Below are 27458 nucleotides of genomic sequence, written 5' to 3'. Positions count from 1 at the left end.
TTCTGCCGGCCTCCTCCATTGTGGATCAGCATGGCTCCACACAACCATTAGTCTCAGTCTCCCATACTTCTCCTCCTGCTGCCTGCAGGAAACTGGAGCGATCTCTGGGGCCGTAAGGAAGGAGACTGAATACATAGACCCAAACAGTGATGAATCTGTTGCTCCTATTGGCCAACAAACGAAATTAAGAAGGCATTATTCACAGACCCCGATGATATCAAATGTTTATGCTATATGTTTTTTACATTAGCTCATTCAGTAAATGGTTTATAAAAATCTGTTTTATTCATTCACTAACTCTCTGCAGACCAGTTCCCTGACAAATGTTTGTTTTTCCACTTAATTGTATGGCACATCTGCTAATATAAACAATATTTAACCAAAGCATTTGATCTGTCAATCTCAAAAGCTTTGAGCACTTTTTAATCATGTAGATTTCTGAATGAATAGATCCTATAGTGAGATCTGGTATTCCTTTCTTTTTTTAAACAAAAAACAGACACAGCATGTTACACTACTCTGCCTTAATTAAATAAATGAATGAATGATCAGGGTCAGTGATAAAGAGTATACCAATTTCTGAGATTATTAGGGTCAGGTTTTCCAATCAGTTTCACTTGCCCTTCCATATATATGTTGTATACACTGTGCTTTTTTGCACTGTGCTTTTTTGTATTTTTCTCTTTCTCTCTCTCTCTCTTAGTTCCATTTTATAATCAGTGTGTCTGTGCAAAGGTCAGTTGTTTTAGTGAAGTTATCATTTAACATCCTCATTTCAATGAGCAGCACATTTGCTGTGTTCTAGCTGCCTGAGGTCTGGTGTCTGCTCATGTACATGCGCGCGTGCACACACACACACACACACACACGCGCTCGCATGCGTGCACCTCTAACGCTGCCACATGCAAGCATGCCTGTATGCACACAGCTCTAACATTGCCATATGTTTAGAAAAGTGTACCCACTTTAACCCAAGTGTACCTATGAACGTGCTCCTCAGAGTCCACCTCAGAGCACTGTTAAATGGTTTAACAGCTTTCAGAGGGGAAGACTTTAATACATTTGGTCTTGGCAGTGTTTGAGCAATTAGGTAAACCGCGCAAGTCCTGACTTATGCTCCAATAATGGTTTTGTGGACAAGCAATTACACAGGCTGTTGATGTCTGTGCCTTATTGATTAGTTCTCTCATGTGAAACAACACTTTTCTATTTTCTATGATAGAAAAACAAATGCACATGTGATGATGTTGGTAAGAATCTAATCTTTGGAGGGCAGCTAGAGTGTAATCGACCCTGACCCCTCTGCCATGGCAAATACTGCTAAGTAATTGGCTTTACTTGTTTGGAAATGAAATTGATGGGTTTTATGAAAGCGTGCTGCTGCTGGTTGCAGTGCCATGCTGTGAAGTTGCGGATTTATATGGGAGCATGTGTGCATGCAATTAACGAGAACCCTCACTTTATCTTTTCCTTGCTATTGCTTCTTCTTTTTTTCTCTTATTCTCAGGACCACTCTGACAACCCCCTGGGAGCTGCTGTTACTTTGGCCCATGAGCTGGGACACAACTTTGGAATGAACCATGACACACCAGAGCGTGGGTGTGGTTGCAGGGTGACAGCAGACAGAGGTGGCTGCATTATGACTCCTTCTACTGGGTAAGCCACTCTAAAGCTGTGTTTCCAGTCCTCTGGGACACCCCAATATGCATTTTACCTCCATCCAAGCTCCCAGCTTTTGGTTCAGGAGTGTTGAGAGCTTGCATACACCAATATGGAAGAGCTCATTAATCATTAATGAAATAAGATGGTAAAACTGGAAAATTAATAAATTAATTAAAACAAAAATACTGCTATATATACATCATGGTTTACAACCAAATAGAGATACATACAGAATGCATTGAACAGTCCAATACAAAGGAAAATATAAGAATACACTTTGATACAGCTCTTCAGATAGTTTACAGCTCGTCTTGAACCACACCCCGTCAAGAGTCAGGGAACACACACCACAAAGCTCTTTCCAATACTAGCACCCAGACAGTAAAATTAATTCCTTTTTCTCTTCAGATGTAGATTGTAGTCACCTCTTTTAGAAGCACTTGAATGATCCCTTGCCACTTCAAGGCACTTGATTAATCATTAATCCTGCATTTATTTCTCCTTGTCTCACCATTCCAGTGGGTGCTCATATCTTTTTTCTCACATTCAGGTCTTCTATCAGAGGCCTGGGAATTTGAGGGTGCAGTGTACTATTTTTGGACTCTAGAATTGCACTCTTCTGGACTGAGAGTGATGCTTGTATTTCTGGGATCTGTTGAAGCCACTGGGAAAACCTTGGTGATATCTGTGGATTTCCTCTTGCAGTCCCTGATATTTCTCCAGCTAGTCATTGATGTTTCCATCACTTGGAACTGCCACATCTACATTGCATAACACTCCTGTTCTTTGTATGTAATCTACTGTCAGTGTGTCTGATTGTTGTACCACTACCTGCTTATGTGTCTAATCTGGAGGTACTACAGGATCTCAGCCTTGGGAATCTCAACCACTCTCTATGGTTCCTCACATTTGGACTTGTGGCTGTCCAACTTGTACACCATGCATATGTTCCTAAATGCGGCCACGTGGTTCTCTCAGAGGCTTTTGCACAGTATGTACCTTGGGTCTTGTCTGGTGTGATGCACACCAGCTTCAATCAACCTGGTGATTAGTGCTTGTTCTTGTGCTGCCAAGTTTAGTGGCTAGGGGCTTGTCGCTAATTGGTAATCAAAACTGCAGCCATGCCTTCAGACCATACAAATGTTCTTCAAAATAGCCAAAAGGCAGGTCTTATTTTTATAAAATTATGCACTTCTTAGTATATTTTATGTGCATTACATAGCCCCTAATCAACCATCTTCTTTACTCACTTGTTTGAGCAAGGTATTGTGCAGGCAAACTAAAGTTAAATGCTAAGAATGCTACCTAAATGATGGCAACTTGATAGTTTGCTAGCAATGTTAACACTGTGTAGTGTCTGCCAGCATATACAGCCATGTAAATGTTGCTATGGTGAAACTGCCCCCAGTATACAGTCCTAATAACTTTGTGATAGTTTGGTCTTGCTGTGCATGAAGGGCATGTGTAGACGTCTACTACAAGTATAACTGCTTCAGTTTGGCTGACTGCTGCAGATCAAATACCTGCTGCGATTCCAGTATGTGGTGCAGTTCCAGTGATGGTTTTGGTTCCAGTGACTGCTTCAGTTCTGCTGACTGCTTTGGCTCTGCTTACTGCTGCATTTTTGTATTTCCACCGACTACTGCGGTACACATCCAGTGGCTGGTAACCAATTAGGTTCATTCTGCCTTCAGAACAGTTTTAATTAGTGATTTTGCACATTAACTGATTAGCGTCACTACGCTGCCATGTCCAGCTGTTGGTAGGACATCAGCCACCTCTGCTTATCAGCTCATCTTCGGATGCCCTTGCTTAGATGTATTCATGGATGTTTTGTGTCTCAGGGTTCCTGTGGAGATTCCCTGGGTGTTTTCATCTTGTGCTAGATCAATTCTGTCCGTCCCTCTTTTTTCCCCTCATTTTATGATCAGCTGCTATATTATTGTGTGTGCGTGTGCGTGTGCGTGTGCGTGTGCGTGTGCGTGTGTGTGTGTGTGTGTGTGTGTGTGTGTGTGTAAAATAAACTTAGTATTTTCCTTCATTGTATTCTTTTTGTTGTAAACTGATATGTCCAATTTACATAATTAGAAAAACAGATCACTGGTATCATGCCATAGATACATAGAATTGTGCATTGTGTGCATAGCTATGACATTCCAATCCATGTTCTTTGGTTGTGTAGCCCAGTGGCGGCAGGCACAAAGGAAATACAAAGGGTCCAAGTACATATCTTTTGTTAACACTACACAGAAAAACATGCATATCTGAGGCATGGTCACCAAGAATAACAATGTACTATCTGTCAGTTAAATGAATAGAAAAATAATTTAATCTGAAAGTGTAGCCCACGTTCAAGCATATTTAGGTATATATTGTGATCTGTGGTGTTAAAAGCAGCAATAAAACATCATTCTGTACAGTATTTAGTTTCAGACCATTAACTTCCTTGACTGATGTCATTTCAATACTGTGAGCATTTGAAACCAGACTTTCAAAAACAGATTTTCACATTCTGAAAATGGTGATTATCATTCAAATTTTCATGTAACAATTTTAGTGCTATATTTTCTAGTATTTAGTATTTCCCAGATTATGTTTCTGGACTGACTACAGCAATTTAAGTTCAGATTAAAAAAAATGCTAGTTTCTAATGAGCAGTTTGTGAAAGTCCTCTCTGAAAAATAAACCAGGCATCAAGACCAGGGCACATGCAGTGGAGCTGATATTCTATGAGGCAGTTAGTGCAGTAGACTAAAGGAATCCAGCCATTTCACAATGATTTGTATACGCAAGATAAAAGTCAACAATTTTCTCATACTTGGAATCCTCACAATGTTCACCCCCTAAGGATTTAGGTCAGAAGATTTAGGTCAGCATTCTCCTAGATGATAGAAATCTAGAATTAGTACTGATGAGTGAACTTTCTGCTGCCTGTTAGTACAGGAAGATTTTATTCCTGCTGATCCATAATCGTTGTTCTGCTGTGTCAAGATCAAACTGAGGCCATGAAGTCATTGCTGCCAGCCACATAGTCGTTCTGTGAAGGAAACATTCACACCAAAATAAATAAATAAACCCCATTAAACTCAGCTACTATTTTTATTGTCAGAAGCCATTAATAATAGTACTTTGGCTCATTGCCTTGACACTAGTTGACCAACAACCCAAAATAAAGCGTGGTCACTCCGTCAGAATTAAAACCATCAAATGTTAATATTTGGACGCATAAAGTGTGTTGCTAATTTGTTACTTTTCATGCATGGGAGTGAGTGTAAAATGTAGAATATGGTCATTTACAGTTAAGCTCAGACAGTCAGCAGCTGTTCACTCTGTCTGGTAGCACTGTGGTGAAAATAGTTCAGTACTGCATATATATTATTATATAATATATATAATATATTATTGTCAAGTCTGGCTTGTTTATGGCATAATTAAGGGGGTCACTTATGTCATATATTTGAATGGATCACTAAGGGGAGAGGATGTGTGTAAATAGACGATGGATATTAAACACATGTGTATGAAAGCAGAATGCAACCACAGTGCCCTTTTTAATCGCCCCTTGGTATTTGTAAGCAGTAGCACATAATAACTATGGAAAGTAAGCAATGTCATCAAAGTAGTTTGTAAAAAACAAAAATTAAGTGCTCCTATCAGTAAAGCAGGTAACATATGCATTTATATTTATATATGGACTTGGTTGGTGTCCTTTTTCTGGATTTAAAAACAGGTTAATATGCCTTCCAGATCTGCCTCTAGACAGTTTCACTCTCCCCAGACAGAAATCAGCAGACGGAGATTAGGATACTTCTGGCCTTGCGTGTTTCAAGATATTAACCATCCGTGAGTCAGTTTGCAAGACGTTCAGCATGTCGGAATTGGCATGATAAAGCCTAAGAATTAACTAATGAACTAGTGAACCTATGAACAAAATAAATAAATATGTGTGCTCTGCCAAGTAGCTCAGTCAGTTATAACACAGTGTCGCAGTGTTTTACAACCGGGCTTTGTGCCATTTGCAGTATATATGTGGAGATCCACAACAGTACACAACATTGGCTGTGTACCTCAGTGGGTGGGAGTAAGGATGGGGTTCCCCTCTCACTGTGGGGAATGCTGGAGTTCAGTGGGTTGAGTAGCCAGACGAACTGTAATTTCTCCTCCATAAGTGCCTGGAGCTGTTTAATGATGCTCGTTCCAAAAGATAAAGTGGCTGGCTCGCCAGGCTTCAGAGCAAAGTATGTGTTAGCCTTCAAACTCCTAGAACCGGTGCCACTGTTGCATTTCTCTGTATAATGGTGATGTTGAGTTGCCTCAGGTGGTTTCCTGCACGGGTACTGATGCCGCACACGCTGGCAGACTGTGTTCTGAAACTGTACACGTCTCTGCACATTTGGCTTGGTCTGTGTCTACCGAGAACACATTACCACCACCCTCGACTGTGAGCGCGTGATACTGTGAAGTCTTCGCTGTACTGAAAGTGGAAGCCAACACAGAAAGTGGAGAAAATAGCAAAAGAGAGACAAGGGAGCTTGCTGGCGGATCAGCCAGGTGGAGGAGAGGGTGTCATGAATATTCTTTTATATTTAAAGTGGGAGGAGCTGTCACAGTTACCAGATAAATATTTCAGCAGCTCTAAGCTTCTTGGCCTGTGCTGTTTGGTACACCATGAGTCTCTGACATGAGCATCAGGGAGAAGGTTGGAGGAGGAAGAGGAGGAGTTCACAGAGTGTCTGTTCTGTGATCCAGGATGCCTGACAGCAGTTTCTCTCTGCTGCTGAACTACAGGTGCTGCTGTACTGCATTTACTATTAAACAGTGTTCCAGCTAGGTGTAAGAGGGCCAATGCATGCTATGTGATGATGCAAAATTGGGATATTAAATGAATAGTTAAAATGGTGTATTTATAAATGAAGTGATCATTTAAGAGTGTTGAATTTGTGTTGTAGGATTAAGTCGGCATTTATATATGACTCTTTAATTATTAAGGTCTGTTAGTAATATGGTTCCCATTCTGTTTTCATTGATTTCTCACAGAAAACTGGGTCAAGATCAATGTTTGTGAGATGCTGTGTGGTAGGCAGAGGAGCGGGAATCACTAACACACACACACACGAAAACATGCACACATCAGTGATTATGCAGGCATAGTGTAGGTATCCGTGTGTGTGTGTGTGTGTGTGTGTGTATGTGTGTCAGTATATTGCGTACATAAGAATCACTTTAAAAAAATACATTGAAAATAAAGTTCAGGGTTCAGATTAGTTGTAAGTACTATTTATTTAGATTAATTAATACTGTATGTAACACTGCAAAAGAAATTAAGTAATGGGAACAATCAACTGATATAAGATGTGAGAAGGAACAAGATAAGAGGAGATATTGACAACGATGTGTGCGCGTGTGTGTGCGCGTGTGTGTGCGCGTGTGTGTGTGTGTGCGTGCGTGTGTGCTATTATTCTGTGATGCATGCAAATAACAATAGCTGTCAGTCCATAAGGCCCAAATGGAGCCTTTTTAAGTCCCATGGTGGCTTCCAGGGTGATGGTTGTGTGGACTGCGGTCTTTGCCATGTGGTATTTGAGAAAACCAGCGTGAGGGGAACAGTGGGTCGTGAGCTGTTTATTACTCCAACGTCCAGAATTAGCTTAAAGCTGTATTTAACCTGCCAGTCTTGCTTTGTCGGTAGAGATATGAGAGGCCATCCATCTGTACCATGGGCCAGAACCTGTCAGTGGCTCCATCTTGGCAAAACCATTCTTTTCCAGTGAAAGCTCACTGATGTACGTAATACCGACCTGCATTTCTTTATGCACGCTAAATCAGCATTTCTCAAAGTGCCGTATTGTTCCAAACTGCTGTCCCTGCTACGACAGAGGGCAGCCCAGTGGTAGCTCTCGCTGTCCTCGTCAGCAAGCAAAACCAAAAATGGTAAGTGGGTGTCACTTTTTATGTGCACAAAGAAAGGTGAAATGAGTGTTCGTGATCTTTGTGATCTTTGTTTGTCCCAAAAAAGGCTTGGGAGGGGGATGGGTGAATTTTTTTTTTTCTTCCTCCAATAGGGGGGCATGAACCACTGATTTACAATATTGACAATGTTAAACATAACATAATGTTGGAGATCTGTCTTCATAACAACAGTCAGCAGTAAGATGCCTTTAGTTATTTAAAGAATTTCTCATTTTCACACGTTCACCACACTGTATGTGAGCAAGTTTTGTCAGTTGGTGTCTTTTTCTAGTGAGAATCTAGTGATTCACACACTCCTGAATTTTCTGTTCAGAAGGACTTTGATATTCATGGAAGACCTGTGGAACTCTCGTGAGCTCCTTTTCTGGATGGCTGCAGGCATTGTGTGCGTGTCTATGCGTTTGGGGTAGTCTCTACATTGACTTTCATATCAATCTCTTTCTCGTGTCTTGCAGTGATGTAGGAGTATGTGTGTGTCCTAGCAATACCTTGTAAGCCCTTGTTTGTGATTGTTATTCTACAAGGCAGTTGTGTGTAGCATATGAAGCTTATAACACTGAAGCCTTCCACAGTTTCCCAGGTTTAAGTCTCCAGCTGTCTACCAATGCATTAGTCTGCCTTTGCTTTTGTACAGGACTGGTTTATCGCGCTCTCATTCTCTTTATCTCTCACACGCATGCACACAAATACATTACAGCAAAACTACTGCCAGGGGAAACAGCAAGCTCCGACTGCGCCACTCTAGCTGGTGAGAGAGTTCATGCTTCAGTCCAATCTCACGACTCAGCAGCACAATGACATCACACCGCTGGCATGGCCGCTGCGGTTTGATTGGTTAATTGATTAGTGCATAGGTCAAGTGACATGAGGAGAGTGGGGTGAGCAGAGCTTAACGACAGGGACAGTGTGAGGAATGATGCCTCCTCCTCCCTCCCTGCTCAGCGCTCGCTAACTTCCTCTTTTCTTCTCACAGATTTACGAGCTGATTACATTAAGATTTCCTCTTCTTCTTATCTTCCTCCTGCTCCTGCTCTCCACCCCTCTCTCTCTCTCTCTCTCTCTCTCTCTCTCTCTCTGTCTTTTTCATCTCTTTTACTCTCTCTTTTCTCTTTATCAATTACATTCAATAATAGCAATAACCGTATTTAGCGATTGCACGGCTATAGTAATAACATTTAACTGATGCATTAAGAAATTAATGAAGGGTTCATTTTAATATTAGATTTTATCTTTCTGCTGTTAAATGGTTGAAACTTCAATAAAGTATGAAAAGTGAAAAGTCCTTTCTCTCTTGCTCTCTCTGTGTGCAGATACCCATTCCCAACTGTCTTCAGTTCATGCAGTAAGAAGGACCTGCAGGTCAGTCTGGAGAAGGGGGTGGGGATGTGTCTCTTCAACATGCCGGAGGTCAAAGTGCTCTACGGAGGGCAGAAGTGTGGCAACGGATACGTGGAGGAGGGAGAGGAATGTGACTGTGGTGATCTGGAGGTACATATGAGTGGTGGGAGTATGCATTTCTAGTGAGGAACTTGGCATGAAAATGCATAGCTGTCTTATTCGTTCTCTCTCTAAAAGGGTAAAGTATGGAGAAGTGAAAACCTGTGTGTGTGTGTGTGTGTGTGTGTGTGTGTGTGTGTGTGTGTGTGTGTGTGTGTGTGTGTGTGTGCTGAATTAATTTTAATATCTGTGTCCACTTGTGCTTTGACGCGAGTGTCTGAAATGGACATCGTGTGTGTGTGTGTGCTCACTCACTTGTTCATGTTACACACCCGCCTGAACTCTCACTACACTCTGTCACTCCGAACGTTCTCACTTCAAACGTTCCCACTCCAAACGTTCCCTCGGCATGAGTAATGGATCATTAGTCTTATCATCCAAACCCATGACAAGTGGCATAAACGAACACTTCATACGGATGTTTTCCCACCGACCACATTGAGAGGGAAACCCAGACATGGGAGCCTTCTGCCCAGGCACATGTATGGAGCAAGACCAAGTTCCCTGGGGGGGCCCAGAGCGCTTTGAAGCACCTCACAAAACACCCCCATTAGTGACACAGTCCTGAAGCCATTTCATTGATCCCAATGTTTGTTTATTGATGACAACTCACTGTGTAATGAGAACTTATTGGAGTAAATGTGAGTGTATGCGTGTGTGGGTCAATGGTTGGTGGGTGTGGTGAGTGCAAGAACAATACCGACCTGTCAATGCTGTTAAAATTAATTTGTTTATGCTATATCCATAAATTGTTTAAAATGAGTCAGTATGCCATGACTGGAAGGCTAATAAGTCTCTGAGAGGTTCTGTACACTCCCACACACATTAGGAGCAACTCAGATCTTGGCTAGTTTTTGGTAAGATCTTTATATTTCCAGTTCTGTCTCCTAAACCCAGTCATTGCTTCAGGTTTAACAACAGGCTCTGGGTCCATTAAGGTTCCCCACTTCCTGTCGGATAAATCACATAATCCTGCTGTGACGGAACAAGGGCATAATTTAAATAAGTCGAGTCGCTGTACAAGGAGTAGCTGGAAGAACCTTCCTGTGTGTGTGCACGCATATATATATATATGAGAGAGCATTATTGCTTTTATCTCCCTGTCTGTCTGTCTGTCTCTGTAGGAATGTATGAACCCCTGCTGTAATGCCAGTACATGCACTCTGAAGGAGAGTGCAGTGTGCGCTCACGGCCAGTGCTGTGAAGATTGTCAGGTAAGACACTCGCTATTAAGAGATTTTCCTAAGCTTAAGCATTTGTCATTTTTCTGTTTAAAAGGACAAAAAGTGACACAGTATGTGACAAAAGACACTGTTTGTCCAGGGGTTCTTTGTATGTGTATTTGTGTATGTGCACTTCCAGCTGAAGCCGGCAGGTACTCCGTGCCGGGAGTCCAGTAATTCATGCGACTTGCCAGAGTTCTGCACCGGCTCAGACCCTCACTGCCCTGCTAACGTCTACCTGCATGATGGCCACGCCTGCCACAGTGTGGATGGGCACTGCTACAACGGCATCTGCCAAACACACGAACAGCAGTGCATTACTCTCTGGGGTCAGGGTGAGTTACAATACCACCTACAGGTCTGTAGGAACATCAACTTTGGACGGCGGTTCCTTCAACCTGATGATGGATGATATTTACAAAGCTAAAATGACAAAATGTTGAAGTTTCTTGAACATTATGCCAAGGTTTTCCAGTGGCTTTTTATTACTAGAGTGTCAGAGACAGACTTGGAGTGTTGTGTTAACTCACCACAACTCAACCTGCCAACATGAACAAAACTGTGTGAAAGGTTTGAAATGTTTATGTAGAATTCCATGCAGATTTAACCTTTTCACTATTATTTCATTATTATTTCATTTTATTATTTCATTATTAATATTTCCAAATGAAATCAGGTTGCATAGAGCTGAGGGGGATGTGGGTGCACGCTTATGTATGTTTGTTTGTGTGTGTGTGTGTGTGTGTGTGTGTGTGTCCTGTAGGTGCAAAGCCAGCTCCAGGTATTTGTTTCGAGAGGGTGAACTCGGCAGGGGACCCATATGGGAACTGTGGGAAAGACGCCAAAGGATCATTCGTTAAGTGTGAAGCTCGGTGAGTTGTATTTTCTCAGACTAATGGTAAACATGTGATATCATTTTCTTTGTCTCATCCAAAAAAAAAAAAAAAAAAACACTTTCACACATGACCCTACAAATTCTTATACAGAGAAGATATTATTGAAATGTGAAAAACGGTACAATCTAAAAAGGACCACTGGAAGTGCCCTTACAATTTACATAAACAGGAAGCACTTGTTCAGTTGGACTGAGATTGGCAGGCACTTCAAGTATTTCAGTGACAATGTCCTGATTGATGTAATTGCACTAATTATTGGAGTGGATGGGGGGGGGGAGGGGAGGGGAGAGAGAGAGAGAGAGAGAGAGAGAGAGAGAGAGAGAGAGAGAGAGAGAGAGAGAGAGAGAGAGAGAGAGAGAGAAGACTTTTTGTAAAGAGGTAATCAACTAGTCAACTAGTGTCAGCTGTCCTATCTCATTAATCAATAACATAAATCAATGTCATGTTATTTTCTAGAGATGCCAAATGTGGGAAGATCCAGTGTCAAGGTGGTGCTAACCGACCAGTGATTGGCACAAATGCAGTTTCCATAGAGACCAACATTCCCCTGCAGGAGGGTGGGCGGATCCTGTGCCGGGGAACACACGTGTACCTGGGCGACGATATGCCCGACCCAGGTCTGGTCCTCACCGGGACAAAGTGTGGTGAGAACATGGTAAGAGTTCTGCTCCTTTGGTCTTTCTGCTACTCTTGCAACATGCAAGCTCGCTAAAGACAACAGCAACTGCAGGGTACTCAAGTAAGGGAAGGATATGTTTAGAATATGGGGGCCAAAACCTGCTCCTGCTTATCTGTTATCTGAGTTAATTATCTCTAATCTAGCACATCTGGAGCTAATGTTTAGGTCCTGTTAAAGACGTTCATGACCTAAATTAGGCGAAGTAGTTTAGAGTTGGAAATAAGCACAGCAAATCCCCATGCAAACCTTGGGCATGCATGATTTGGAACCATACATTTCATTCAGCTTTTTGCTTTATATTAAAACTTAATGTTTTGCATGATATGAACCTGACAAGCAGATGGGAGGATGACCAGTGTTTTACAGCCCTGGTGGTTCAAAGTGCCCTGGGGCTGTGGAATGAGTCTCAAGGCCACTCCCTCGAGCTTCTGGATCAGGACGTTAGCGTAAAAGTAGTCCAAGTCGAGGTATAATTAACCCATAATACCTTCATGTGGTGACAATCTATAGTTCACACCAGTAATTCAAATACATACCACTGTTAACAGGCAACCTGGGATAGAGTGGTCAGATAGTAATAGTATTTACTGGTGAGAGTGGAAGGATGTGTTACATACTATATGATGTTTGTTTGTGTGTGTGTGTGTGTGTGTGCGCATGCTTTTTTGTTTATGTTGATGTAGTCTGTGCATTTCTTTAAATATATTTTATAGGTCTCTATGTCCTTGTGTGTGTATGATTTATTTATTGAGGAAGTGAGTATGTGTCATGACTTTACATGTGCTTGTGTGCGTCTTTGTGACACACTGAGATATTAATAAGGGTAACAGTGGCCTCATCATCCATAACAGTGAGCAAGAACAATGCAAAAATACCCTTACAACACCCTATTATTCAAATATGGTTTTCCGGGGGTGTGTGTGTGTGTCAGACCTACTGCAAGCTCTTAGTTATTCCACCAAACACTAAGAAACTCCCAATTACACAAAATAACTTGCCAGTCTTCCAAACATCCTCCTCGCTCATCCCCCTCTGGTGTTCCTTCTCCATGATTACTTTTGGAATAATCGCGTTCCTAAATCTCATTATATGTGAGTGGAGTGGAGCCGGTCCCACAATACCAGCCACTGTTTCACTGGAAAAATCCAGTTTCACTGGAAAAGTTTAAGATGATTGAGTTCGGCCCTGCACTTGTGAAAAGTGTGAAGCTGCTAACTCACTCGCTCACTTGGTCGCTAACTCACTACCCCACTTGCACACTTAGGTGCTAACTCACTCACTCACCCGAGCACTCACTCGCTCACTTGGTCGCTAGCTCACTACCCCACTTGCACACTTAGGTGCTAACTCACTCACTCACCCGAGCACTCACTCGCTCACTTGGTCGCTAGCTCACTACCCCACTTGCACACTTAGGTGCTAACTCACTCACTCGCTCACTTGGTCGCTAGCTCACTACCCCACTTGCACACTTAGGTGCTAACTCACTCACTCACTCACCCGAGCACTCACTCGCTCACTTGACCGCTAGCTCACTACCCCACTTGCACACTTAGGTGCTAACTCACTCACTCACTCACCCGAGCACTCACTCGCTCACTTGACCGCTAGCTCACTACCCCACTTGCACACTTAGGTGCTAACTCACTCACTCACTCACCCGAGCACTCACTCGCTCACTTGACCGTTAGCTCGGTCACTTTCCTACCCACTCATTCACGCGCTTATCCCATCTCTCGGTCTCTGTGGTTGCACTCACTGTCTTATCTCCTTTCTCTCTGACTCTCTCTGTAGATGTGCCTGAATCGTCAGTGTCAGAACATCAGTGCATTCGGGGTCTATGAGTGCTCGGCCAAATGCAGCAGACGTGGGGTGAGCTGCTCCCTTTTTTCTATCTTATTCACAGGCAAGCCCTCGCTCACACAGTTCATCTGCTGGAAATCCATCTCCTATCTTACCACTGCCCTGAGCGGCTTCCTGCGCACCTCTAACCTTCTTCTGAAAAACCATCTTAAAGAACGGCACGTACAACCCCAGTAGCTTGACATGTCATGAAATAGGAAATACATAAGGACATGCATTCATCAGGACACATACGACAGCTGCTCCATTATTCATCAAGTCCTGGCTTCTGAGCTATGCAAGACTGTTACTGACATTAGAAAATGCCTATGAAACATTAAATAGTTTGGTGGACTTGGTCATGATCATTTATTCATTGTGCTACTGCTGAGAGAATCCTGTTCCTTCCCAGTCCCTCTGTCTGTACTCTAACTTGAGATACTGTTTCTTTGTCTGTGTTTGTATATTTCTCTCAAATCTGTCTCTCTCTCATGTGGAGCCCTGTATGCATCTTTACGTATTTCTATTTCACCTTTCCCCTTTCATGCATTCTCTGCATCATTCTGTCTCGAGCACATATTTGTATGCTATAGTCTTCCTGTGTGTTACCTCTCAAATGCACCTGTACCTTGCTATCAATCTCAGTATTCACAACACCTCAGTTAGCCATAATAACTTCGGTTGAGTCTGTCTTAAAGGGCCATTCATCACAGCGTGACTCCGAGCCTCTCGTCCTTGTGTGGCCGAGATGGGCGGGCTTTGCCTGACGAGAGACACACAGTCCGCATGCGTTGGGAAGGGGAGCCAGGCGGAGACGTGCAGAAATATGGAGATGAGAAGAGCACTTCAGAAATTAGAGCTCTGCTCTCCACAGTGCCTGCGCCTAGCCCTAATGATTTCTCAGAGCACCGCTAAGCGCTATCGCAGGAGCCGTACGCCGCCTCCCGGAGCGTGAAACAAGACCTGCCTTTGCGCTGTGAAATTGGAAATGTGGGAATTGCGTTATGCTTGTCGCTCCAAGACAAACACTGCGAATCTCTCAACTTTGGTCATGCGTTGTATGTCAGCTGTTGCTCAGCCCTCTGAAATGTGTCCTTCGTTGACCCAGAGGAGCATGGCAATGACACAGAGCTGCACGTATCTGCTCTGATTTGCTGATTCATCAAATGTCTGTTCATCATTTAGTGGAATCGGGGTGGCAAAATTAAACTGGTGTTGAAAAATTAGTCATCACAGAAAATTCGATGCACATGTGACACACATGCACCACACTGGCTTTCTGTAGGAATCACAGCTCTCCCTGTAGCTGTCTTCATAGGATCCCTCCATGGTTTACTCAGCACAGATGTAAACACGCTCAAATAAAAGCAGACATTCGGCACGTTAACCTCATTGTTGTTTCATTCCAGTATCCTGGATGGAAAACAACTACAAAATAATGTGTCACTGTTCATTGACTCACAGACTGCGCAAAATATTTTTTTAATTCACCAACAGGGATTACCCACATAAGGAGACAGAGATGAAAAGATAGGTTTTGGAAAGGACAGAGTGAGTACGAGAGAAAGAGTCTTAATTATCCTTAAGCCTTAAGAGGCTTAATTATCAGAGAGAAAGTTCCATGAATTAACTCATGAACCCTCAGATCTGATCAAGGGCCACACATCTGCTCTCCATCACCTTGCTTGGGAAAACTAGAGAGAGAAAGAGGGAGAATGAGAGAGAGAGAGAGAGACAGAGTATGGTTTAATATTCTGTGCCATGTTAAGAGTGTGTGTGTGTGTGTGTGTGTGTTTGTGTGTGTGTGTGCATGTGATGTAGAGGGGGTCCTCTCTGGTATTACAAAATGGAAGAAAAAAAGCATTTAACCCATCTGGATGATGTTGTAGTGGTTTGACAATCTCTGTATTCAAACTTGTTAACATTATGAAGGTCAGGTGGTATACAGGCATAACCTTATTTATTTATTCTACAATATATCTAAGTACTTTAAATCTAGACTATTTTTGCAACTCCAGTTTAAGCAGATTTGAGGCAATGCAGTCAGTCAATCATGAATGTTTATAATGATATAATGAATGTTTAATAGGATATAATGATTGTTTATAATGATATATAAAAGTTTTTCTCTGAAGTTGCCTGATTTTATCTTGAGTTTATTTTGTGGTATATGATATTTCAGTTTGAGCCAACAGCCCAGTCTCTCTCCCTTATCCACCAGTTTCAAGAAATCAACAGTACCTCAGGTGTCAAATGGGTATAAAATAAGATTGCATTACAGCTTGGACTAATCTTCTCTCTCTGTACATGTGGAGACAAGTCTTTCAAAATAAAAGCTTGCTGTTTTTGATCAATGTCAGGCATGCAGGCATGGTTCCCAATGTTATCCTCTGTATTCTGCAGCTTTAAGCGTGGAGAGACCCTTTCAGTTTATGCCAGGCAGCAATGACATCACTTACTGCTGGGAACCTGGCACAGAGCCAATGACCTGACGTATGTACTGATCTATGAACTGTCTGTGTTCGTGTGTATGTATGTTGTCTCATCTGTGCAGGTGTGCAATAATAAAAAGAACTGCCACTGTGAAGCGCACTGGGCACCCCCATTCTGTGATAAAGCTGGCTTTGGGGGCAGTGTTGACAGTGGCCCAGTAAGACTGGCAGGTATGAGACTGGGTGAGCGTGGGGGTGTGTGTCCGAGATAGTATAAGTGTGTGTGTGGGGGGGGGGTTGTTTGTGAGTGGGTGTGGCTAGTCATGGATAAGTGAATGAGTGGATGTATGATTCTATATGCTGTGTGTGTGTGTGTGTGTGTGTGCTGATACTGTACTGTACTCCCTGTGCACAGAGAGTGAGAGTGTGAAAGTGGGCATCGTCGTGGCCTTTCTCTGCTTACTGTGCGTGGGGATGGTTGTCTGCATTAAAAAGAAGACTCTGGCTGGCCTATTCGTCAGTAACAAGAAAAACACTGTGGAGAAACTCAGGTGGACAAAATGTTTTAACATTAAAAAAAAAAAAAAAAAGGTTTTAGACAATCTTACACCAGATGTGTAATAAAGCACTAAAGAGCATGTTTTTGGTCCACAAGAGTCTGACATGTAGTCTGTAATGTTTCAGGCCAGTAGGACCGGACAAGATGACCACTATCTCAACAAGCCATATTCAGCCTGGACATAGAGCATCTCCTCCCAGCTCTGCCCATGCCATGCCACAAAGTGCCAGCATATATAAGGTGTGTGTGTGTGTGTGTGTGTGTGTGTGTGTGTGTGTGTGTGTGTGTGTGTGTGTGTGTGTGTGTGTGTGTGTGTGTGTGTGTGTGTGTGTGTGTGTGTGTGTGTGTGTGTGTGTGTGTATGATTTGTTTATCCATGTATGTTTGCATCTCCTTGACTGTGTGTCTGAATCTGTGGGTGTGATTTATCTGTCACATTACACCTGTAGACAAACTGTTACAAAAAAAAAAGCCAGATTGTAGACAAATACTCTCAACTCCAGAACACAGTGGACAAACACTGTCACCTCCAGAACACAGTGGACAGGCTTTGAAGCTCGTGGGCAGTGAATACATACACGGTTGTGTTTACTAGCTGTCAAAGATGTCCAAATTTGTTTGAGGAAATCCAGGCATGTAATAATGATAGACCCGCATCAGCATCAGTTCCTTGGAATTTTGATGAGGTGTGTGTGTGTGTGTGTGTGTGTGTGTGTGTGTGTGTGTGTGTGTGTGTGTGTGTGTGTGTGTGTGTGTGTGTGTGTGTGTGTGTGTGTGTGTGTATGATTTGTTTATCCATGTATGTTTGCATCTCCTTGACTGTGTGTCTGAATCTGTGGGTGTGATTTATCTGTCACATTACACCTGTAGACAAACTGTTACAAAAAAAAAAGCCAGATTGTAGACAAATACTCTCAACTCCAGAACACAGTGGACAAACACTGTCACCTCCAGAACACAGTGGACAGGCTTTGAAGCTCGTGGGCAGTGAATACATACACGGTTGTGTTTACTAGCTGTCAAAGATGTCCAAATTTGTTTGAGGAAATCCAGGCATGTAATAATGATAGACCCGCATCAGCATCAGTTCCTTGGAATTTTGATGAGGTGTGTGTGTGTGTGTGTGTGTGTGTGTGTGTGTGTGTGTGTGTGTGTGTGAGAGAGACAGAATGTGGTTTGTGTTTGTAATTGTGTGACAGTTGCATGAAGTACAGGCTGGGGTTATAAAGCATTACTAAAGTGCTTTTATGTTAGCAGGGGCTTCTCCAGCTGGTTCTGATTGTGTGTGCTTGTCTGTGTGTGTGTGTTGGTAAGAGCAGAGATGATGTAGGTCTATTCCATGTCAGCCATGTGCAGATGAGGTCATACTATAGATGGACCCTATACCACTTTCTCTCTCTCTTGCGCTCTCTCTCTCTCTCTCACACACACACACACATGCCACATTCGTCATATTCTTTCAACAACTCTTGTTATCTAGCAACAGCCACACTCAGACTTAGTTTTCACTTGGATTTTTTGCAGGTGCTTAAGAAATGAATGTTATTTATAATTCGGTTATTAATACATCGCCTGCTTTTTCTCTCCTTACTTTTTCTTTCTTTCGCTCTCTTTTACCTCCCTTCTCTCTCTCTCTCTCTCTCTCTCTCTCTCTCTCTCTCTCTCTCTCTCTCTCTCTCTCTCTCTCTCTCTCTCTCTCTCCCTCTCTCTCTCTCTCTCTCTCTCTCTCTCTCTCTACACACCCACAGTCTGCGTCTCCTCACCCATCTGCTCCGGGTTCCCACAGTCTGCAGCAGCTGCCCCAGTGCCCTACTCTGACCATAAGTCAACCTGTGATCCTTCCCTTCACCCTGACCCCTTCACCATCCGCGCTGCCCTTACACCGCACACCCCTGCCTCCTCTAACACACTCTCACACCATCTCACCCAGCCACAGGGATCCTCCAGCACCGTGCGTCCGCTCCCACATGTACACACACTCTCGCGCTCACGCCCCCTCACAAGGAGCAGCCCTCCAAACACTGAGTGGCCAAAACACCTGCAGGGTGGCAATGGTGAGTACACAACATGGACCTTTCTGGTTAAAAACCTTTAAAATGCTTTTAGGTTACTTTGGTTTAGATTTAGAGATTGTTTGGCATGGAAACATGTAGCTGCAGCAATACATAAATGAAAAAGCCCCATAAAGATAGTAATAAAAGAGTGTGTGTGCATGCGCACATGCCCTTGTCTGCATAGTATTTATTATTTACTTAAGTCTGTGGTGCTTCAGCGAAGCGCTCCAGACAGTCCATAGATATGTGTTTTTATATATGAGTTTTTATATATGTATGCATCACAAACACATCCTCTCCTAGATGATAACTGCAGCAGATTCTCTCTTGTCCCAGTACATGTATGGGTGTGCATGTGTGTGTCCCAGTGGGCTTTCAGACATATTATAAAGTGAAGCTTTCAGGAGCACAGTAAGATATTGTTTTCTGGTGTAATGTGTTCAGTGCTGTGGTGCGAACAGGGCAGTTTCATAATGTTTCTAGGTTTCAAAAAATTTATTGTGTGTGTTGTGTGTCTTTACAGTGTGTATATATATATATATATATATATATATATATATATATATATATATATATATATATATATATATATATATATATATATATATATATATATATATATATATATAAAAGCCACACACCCCAAACACAGGGGTCAGCCAGTCACGTGGGAACCTTGTAATCCTTCATTTGATACATGCACATGTCGGTGCAAGTGTATGGCTGTTCACAGCAGTGGAGATGTACACAACCTCCACCTGCTCCTGGGAGGAAAACGATCATGCTACAACCTATAACGGAGTCGAAAAAAACATAACGACTGTTCAATGTAAAAAGATAAAAAATAAAAAAGCATCAAACTTGCGAATTTGCTTTGCAACTCTCATGTTAGTAGGAGAAAAGCAGAGAAAGAAATCAGGCCATGCAGCAGCGTGAACACTGTCCTAGAACCGAGGAGCGTGTCTGGAGGAGGCGGCTGAAAAGCCCAGGTTCATTTCGTCTGGAAATACTTTGAATGCATAAATCGAGAATCACCTGCCTGCAGCTTTTCTGAACCCCTCAGGGCTCGGTTCTGTAGGTCCTCTTCTTACCCCAGGCTTGTCCACACGATCTGACGAACACAAAGCAAACAAACATAAGACACAAACAGACTGTAAGACTCATCTCACGCGCAGAGTCAGTGTGGAGAGCAGCCCCCAGCCGATAAGAGAAGCTGTCTGATGGACTGCATTCGTTTCTCCAGTCTAGTGGTGCAGAAGCACTCGAAGGCCTGCTAGATGGTTCATCCATACCTACAGTCACCCCATAACCAGCATGCTAATTTGAAAGAAAGTAAGGCTAAAAATACATATCATTAATGCAGTGATTACTGGCTGAAAGAGAGACCAGTACTTAGCTTGCAGAGATGTGAGTGCTCCAACATTTGATAAGCTTTGTGATAAATGCGTCAATTTGGCCAAATGCATTGTAGAGCTTTGTAAGGGGTGAGCCTGAGTGTTCTTTACAAGATATCCTCAAGAGACAGACTAAGGGATAAAAGGTAAAAGGTGTGTGTGTGTGCGTGCTTATGAATCAAAATTTCTGTGATATGATACTGAGCTTCTCGTTTGTGTCTGGGTTGAGAAATATACTCCTATGTGCTGGTCGAAACAGCAGCCACATAAATCAGACTGAGCACTGTAAGGAACAGGACAAGCTTCCAATGTTCAAATATTCTCGATCATTGGAACACAACAAGCCAAACCTGAGTGTGATGAACTCCAGCACTTGATCTCATCAGTGTGTGTACTAACCATCACCAAGTGCTGGAGGATTGCTGTTTTTTTCAGCTCACTACACTGAATCAGGAAGGAGATCGTGAATCTATGACAACGACCACTGTTAAATCAGGCCCACACAGGCTGCAAGAACAGTTGCATGACAGACAGGTGGACAGTGACAGAGGGCAATGGTGCGGTCAGGCTGAATAGCAGCGAAGAGAATCCATTGGTGACGGATGCTGGTTAAATGAGAGGGCTGCACTGTGTAGAAAACTGTTGACATTTTGCGTATTTTTTTTCTGTATACACAATTGTGTATATGTTATTTCTTGATATAATTGCTGTTTTATCAAAGTGTTGAAGTTACTGAAGCAGCCATAATACTATAAAAATCATAACAAAATCAGGCCATGTTGTTTGCAATCAATCACTACCTGATCAATCACTGCCTGATCAATGACGAGAAACAGCCTGCGCAAGGAGTCTAGTTATATTGGAAAACTGTCCACAGGGTGAAAAGAGTGCAGAACCAAAACTGTGAAATTGTGGATAGATCTCCCATAAAAGGCCACAAGAGAAACGAGCAAGAATTGGAAAGAAAGAGAGGGACTGAATGAGAAACAGATGTGTAGTAGGTAGCTTCCGGTTATCATTACATCATCTTCTGCCAGTGGATTAGGAACACATGGCAGGTCCTCATCACATGCTTCTTGGGGAGAGAACAGGGCAAAGCGCAGGCTTTAGAATAAGGTTATACCAGCTCTGGTTATACTGCCTTAGTGTGCCCCCTGGTGGAAGATCAAAGACAGAAAATATCAGTGAATATTGGTATCAAGTCAAGTCCAATCCCAGAATGTATTTAACACATTTTCATGAATTTATTTATATGTAGAACTTCTAAAGTCATGATTAAACTTGGTTAATTTTGCGTACAAACCTTCTCAAGAATTACAGATTTTGCATATTTTAGAAGATAAATGCTACGTTTCATGTCATTTATTAAATAACCCTTGACTACACAGCTGGGATTGTAAGATGGGCTGCCATGCTCATAGTGGAAAGTGTTGAACCTCAGGAGGGTTAACTCACCTTCATTCATTCTGTCACTGAAGTGAAAATACTCTCTCTGTCTCATACAATTCTTCAATAAAGAACATGTTCTTCAATAAAGAACAGCGACATGTTACGTATATATAGTACTGCAAGATGTAAGTCAAAAGTGTAACTTTGATAGTTACAGCTCGCTATTTTTAGGAAACCCTCCTACAAAAAAACCCCTCAAAACAACAACAACAACAAAAAACAAAACACTGTGCTTAATTGAAAGCCAGTAGCTGATATTTTTTCCTGCATTTCACCAGGAGTCGGATATTTCGGCCAAAGACTTGGCAAAAGGCTGATTTCATGGTCCATGACATGATCTTGTAGTGCCCTTCTAACATAGCATTTAAACAATTTAAAGTGTTGTATGATCATTTGTATGTGAAAAGATTTCCCCAATATGAAACCAAGGCCCGAACAGTCTTGCACTTTTTCTGCTATCCTATATAAAGTATGTCTCCATTTACATTTACCACATTTAGAAGCTACTCTTATCCACAGTGACTTACAAAAGTGCTTAGTTGTCTATTCAGAAAAGCATCCTTAGCAAATACAAAAAAGTGCCCCTAAAAATACCCTTGCTACCAGATCCAGATGGAAACAAGACAAACATAACAGTTGGTTCAGCTAATTAGTTCTACCTGCTGAGATAAGCTGATCAGCTATGACAAGCATCTAGAACAAATAATTTTTTACATTTTTCAGTGTGAACTGCCCCTTTATGTAACTGGCCTGGTTCATCTCCTTAGCCAAGGCTCTGTAGTACTGGGTTTGGTGTCTGTTCATATGTATGTTTAGGTGGGCATCTATTTCTGCCTACAAGTGTCGTTGTGTCTCTCCCAGGAGTTTGAGAAACCCAGCCCACCTCAGAAGCCTTTGCCCGCTGACCCACTGGGGCGGAACCTCCGGATGATGCGGAGTCCCACAGCAATCCGCCTCCCGGCTCCCATCCCAACTATCACCACCCCCCGCTCAGCAACTCCTCTCCCACAGCCCAGCAGGTTACCTAGAAAACATTCCCTTTAAAAACCCATGCAATTATTCACTTTGGAAACACTCCTTTCAGTCCAACAGCTATCCATGCAGTCATTCATTTCCATACTCACATACACAGTATTCATTAGTGTCATTCATTACCTACTTGTTTGTCTGTCTGTCTCTGTCTGTCTGTCTCTCTCTCTTTCTCTCTTTCTCTCTTTCTCTCTCTCTTTCTCTCTCTCTCTCTCTCTCTTTCTCTCTCTCTTTCTCTCTCTCTCTCTTTCTCTCTCTCTCTCTCTCTCTCTCTCTCTCTCTCTCTCTCTCTCTCTCTCTCTCTCTCTCTCTCTCTCTCTCTCTCTCTCTCTCTCTCTCTCTCTCTCTCTCTCTCTTTCAGACCTCCACCCAAGCAGCCCCCTATACTGCCAAAGCCACAATTCCTCACAGGCACGATGAAACTCAGCACATAAACCCTGGGACTGACAGGACCTCGGCAGAGATATTACACACATTTTTTTTGCACTATAAAACTCTGCTTGTCCCGATGAACAACGTTCTGCTCATGGGGGCTTGATGGCTCGAACCCCTTGGTGCTATGCCTCCTGTCGGTGCTAAGAGTCTGCACTCAGGTACACGTCGCACATTATTTATGTTTGTCGAAACTGTATTTATTTCAGCACCGTGCATTGTAGTGAACTCATGTTTTATGTGGTTTATCCCTGTTTTTTGATCGGATTTTTTGTTTCATGGGCAGAATTCTAAGATTATCCCATGTAGAAGGAGGTATGAGGAGAAACTCTAACCTGTGAAATGATTGGAAGAATATAATGCAAGTGGCTTTTTAATGCTAGAACTGGATTGTGAAAGGTTTGTAAGGGAAACTTGTTTAGGAAGTTCCACTCTGCTGAAGATGCACTCCATGACTGTACAATCTCATGTGTGTTACCCATGTGAAATTACAGAGGCGTAGCTGCATCAGTGCCATTTCTGTAGTTAATATCGGAGTAGGTAGAATAATTTCAGGAACTCATTTGGTGCCAAGCTGTGACTGTACACTCCCCAGACACAGTTTTGGGAAACGATTAGTCTCACAATGTCTCCTGGAGCCAGCAAGGATGGCTTCATCTACCCACTTCTGAAACTGTGTTTTCACATGATAGGATCGGGGGTCTTTTTTCTCAGCGTTTCATCTAAAAAGACTCATCCTGAACTGAAGATTCTATTTTCATTGTTGCTTTTGAACTCTAGATCTGGCTACTCAGAGAATTAATTCACCAGTTACTCAGTGCTGTCACACAGAATTATGTTATGTCTCCATGTTATGATGCATTGTGCATATTACATGCTCTCATGCCATTTTAAGTTTTTATAAGATGATGATCGGGTTGAACTGTGGTCAACTTTTAAAAAAGGATGGAAGTTTCCCCCTTTGATCTTCCCCCATGTGTCTGGATATTTCAAGATCCCATAAAGACAAGCAGGCCTGCTTCATGGGTTAAAGAGAAAACCTACAGGAATGCAATTTTAATAATCTTCATAATCATAATGGGACACCGGCTGAGCAGTACCAGGAAGAACAGTGGAAGGGGAAACCAAACTGGATTGGGATGCTTCTAGAATGGAACCCTTCAAAAAAACATATCTGTAGCAAACTGGAGTCACAAGATGTATCTGTATGCAAGGGATGAGTATTTTTCCCTGTCTGTTCTGTTTTTTGTTTTTGGATTGACATTTTTGGCTGTGAGAGTGCATTTCCCCAGAGCCTACATTTATCACAAGCCTACTCTAGACAGTGTAGAACTTTTTTGGTTTTTTTTAACATTATATATAATGTTGAATCTTGTTACTGTGTTCTGGGGTTTTGCTTTGGTGTGAAATCTGTCTACAGTCTTTAGTCGATGTCCACAGCAGACATCTAGTACATATTCATGAATACTGTATTATTTCAGGTGACATTTTAATTTATGTTTTCATGGAACACTACAGTAGAACAGTTGCTTTGCTTGTCTGAATTGGCAGTCTTTACTCCTGTATTCACTTTTTACCATTTTATAGCTTCTATCAGTATTACTACACATAAAAGATAATATTAAGTTTGTTTATTTCACTCAGTTACTCAGACAGTTTTTTTCTTTCTTCAAATAACACTGATAAATCAGTATGTGGGAAAAATCTGTAAATGTCAGTGTGTGTATTCATAGATTCAGAACTCATGAATTACAAACCAGTAAAGTTGTCTATAAAACTATTCTGAGTGTGACTGGGTCAATTTTAGTCTGGGAGAAAGTTCATTCTTCCTTCTGTCACTAACAAAGGGATGATATTCTGAAACACAAAATAATTTTTTATATATTTACAATGGCTCTCTAACACGACATGTAATGCTGTCTAAAATGAATGACCTTTCTCTCAAAAGCATTAGCCATCTCTAGAGCACCAGCACCAAACAGCGATAACATCCACACAGGAAGGTTTGTTTAGTATGACCGGAACACTGGTGGCTTGCCATGGTCAGCCTCTTCTGTTAGAAATATAATATCCGGTTCATTTTGTCCTATAACAGAAGTTAATGCCATTCTGAATCTAAAGCGTAACCTGTTCGCATTACCTTATTTTTAATGTGATGGTCTGCTCCATTATCTAAAAGGATTTTAACCAACTCTTCATGGTTATTTAGCACTGCAACCTGTTGAACACAAAAGTAATTCACCATCAATACCAACAGCAGGAATTTGCATGATAGTTATGAGAATAACATGAACATCTAAACAAAGCAAACATAGTTATTTACATTTTCAGCATTTGAAAGATGTGCTTACCCAGACACACTCTGTCTGGCATATTCACCTGAGGTACACGGGACACTCTGCAATATAACTGAGACAGCTTAGAGTGGGAGTATCAAACTCCAGTGGTGGTGGTGGAGGGTGACAGTAATACACTGCACCAAAAATGAACAACTGTTGGTAATGTCTTTCTGAATTCCCATTTTAACAGTTAATATGAGGTTAACCACATATTGCAGTGATTTATGGAATCAGGGACCTAATTGGACATTTGAGGCAGCCTCATAGCAACCTGCTGAATATAAGAGTTTTTGCCCAACTTTTGCTTCAATGAGAAATTGGTAGTTTTGATCTCTATTCATAGATCTGTTGTAGTGAGACATGATCAGTTTACAATGAATTATTTATCTCTAAAACCTTTAATCTCTCATATTTAATCAAATACCTAATTTAAGCAGAAATGGAAATTAGATGCATCAGTGAGTCACTGGCTGGCTCTCCTACCCAGAGACTGTATATATAGTCTATGGTCCTACCTCACAGCTGTCCTTCAGGAGGTAGTTTAGCACGGGCTGGTTTCCCCCAACTGTGGCCCAGTGGAGAGCACAGCAGCCCCTGCGATCAAAGGCCCCACAGGTTGCTCCACGCTCATGCAGGTATCGCACCACCTCCAGATGGCCTGAGAAACACGCCAAACTGACACACAACAGCAGCTCATGTGGGACAAATCCCTCACAACATCCTGTTATAGCTTTAACAACAAGAGTACATGACACAGTATTTAAATTAGAGCCGTGGCAAAAGGAAATTAGTTTGAAAATTGGTGCATGGTGGTGCCGATTTGCATAATTTATCAGCCTTTTTATTACTATCTGCTAAGTGCCAATTTACATGAATATTCATAACCCATTAGTAAGTAGCTACCCATGACTGACTAAGATATCAGGCTTTCATCCGTAATTGTAAACTTACGTTTTTTTGAGCGTTGCCATCCTCTTGGCTTGTGTGTGTGTGTGTGTGTGTGTGTGTGTGTGTGTGTGTGTGTGTCTGTGTGTGTGTCTGTGTGTGTACTGGAGAGCGTACCTGTTGTTTCCACTAGTGCTCTTCATGTTGACATCTGCCCCATGTTGATCCAACACTTTAACAATACTAGAGTGAAACGCTGCATTAGCGCTGCGCTGGATCATTTATTCTTTTAATAGCACTATTTATTTAACTTCCCATTAAGTATCCCATTAAGCTGGTATGACATTTTAGCACTACCGTTACAGCACCATAAAATCATAAATGAACCATGCCTGCACTAGTTTATTTTTCAGTATGATACAAGCTACCACAATGTACAATGTGAATACTGATTTAAATTAGCACAGAATGAAATGTAGTGACAAATATGTGTAGTAGTGCAGCTCTCTTATCTATAGATACCTACATCATCCGGGTTTGTTTCTACCTTCTGAAGCCTCTCATAACTGCCGCCATACGTGGAGTAAAAGCCATTACATCCGCAATGTCCACGACAGGAAGCAACAGCAACACTCCTCCGACTGCAGCACTCACATTCACTGCCTGGTGAAGGTCCGTCTTCCTGTTCATCGGTTCTCCTGAGGAGATGTGCATCATGCACATGCTTATGCACACATCCAAGACTAAAGTTGCACAACTTTTGCTCATGTTTTTAAAAATATATATATATTTTTTGCCTCTCTATATCATTATCATATGACACAATAACAAGGAAAAACCAGACAAACAGACCAAAATTAATTTTTATGTTGCAAACACACGTCCTCAACAGATGGATGGAATGCATCACTTTGTTTCATGTATTTTTCATGTCTTATTATCATATCATTATCGTATGAAACAATAAAAAGAAAATAGAGACAGGGAGAAAAAAATCATTTTCATGTTACAGTAAAAATATGCTAAAATAAAAATGTCTGACTGCATACTTTGCTATTCTAATATGTGTGCATGTGTGTGTGCGCACATGTGTGTGTGTGTGTGTGTGTGTGTGTGT

At 42.0% G+C, this 27458-nt stretch overlaps 1 protein-coding gene across 1 annotated transcript in view; it reads left to right on the top strand.

Moving 5' to 3' along the window:
* Positions 1-24897, top strand: part of LOC113581973 (disintegrin and metalloproteinase domain-containing protein 12) — a 73336-nt gene extending 48439 nt beyond the window's left edge. The window contains exons 11-23 of the mRNA XM_035533227.1: positions 1508-1656; positions 8943-9120; positions 10254-10343; positions 10492-10687; positions 11116-11224; positions 11705-11903; positions 13722-13799; positions 16324-16432; positions 16617-16752; positions 16886-17000; positions 18508-18813; positions 22518-22675; positions 23047-24897. Of these exons, the coding sequence (XP_035389120.1) occupies positions 1508-1656; positions 8943-9120; positions 10254-10343; positions 10492-10687; positions 11116-11224; positions 11705-11903; positions 13722-13799; positions 16324-16432; positions 16617-16752; positions 16886-17000; positions 18508-18813; positions 22518-22675; positions 23047-23119 (1896 nt within the window). The 3' untranslated portion in view covers positions 23120-24897. The remainder of the gene's footprint in view (positions 1-1507; positions 1657-8942; positions 9121-10253; positions 10344-10491; positions 10688-11115; positions 11225-11704; positions 11904-13721; positions 13800-16323; positions 16433-16616; positions 16753-16885; positions 17001-18507; positions 18814-22517; positions 22676-23046) is intronic.
* Positions 24898-27458: the final 2561 nt, after the last annotated feature.

This window comes from Electrophorus electricus, chromosome 14 (assembly GCF_013358815.1).
Source record: "Electrophorus electricus isolate fEleEle1 chromosome 14, fEleEle1.pri, whole genome shotgun sequence".
NCBI classification, from domain to species: domain Eukaryota; kingdom Metazoa; phylum Chordata; class Actinopteri; order Gymnotiformes; family Gymnotidae; genus Electrophorus; species Electrophorus electricus.
Note: the sequence above shows the minus strand (reverse complement) of the source record. Positions and strands in the feature narration are given on the sequence as shown.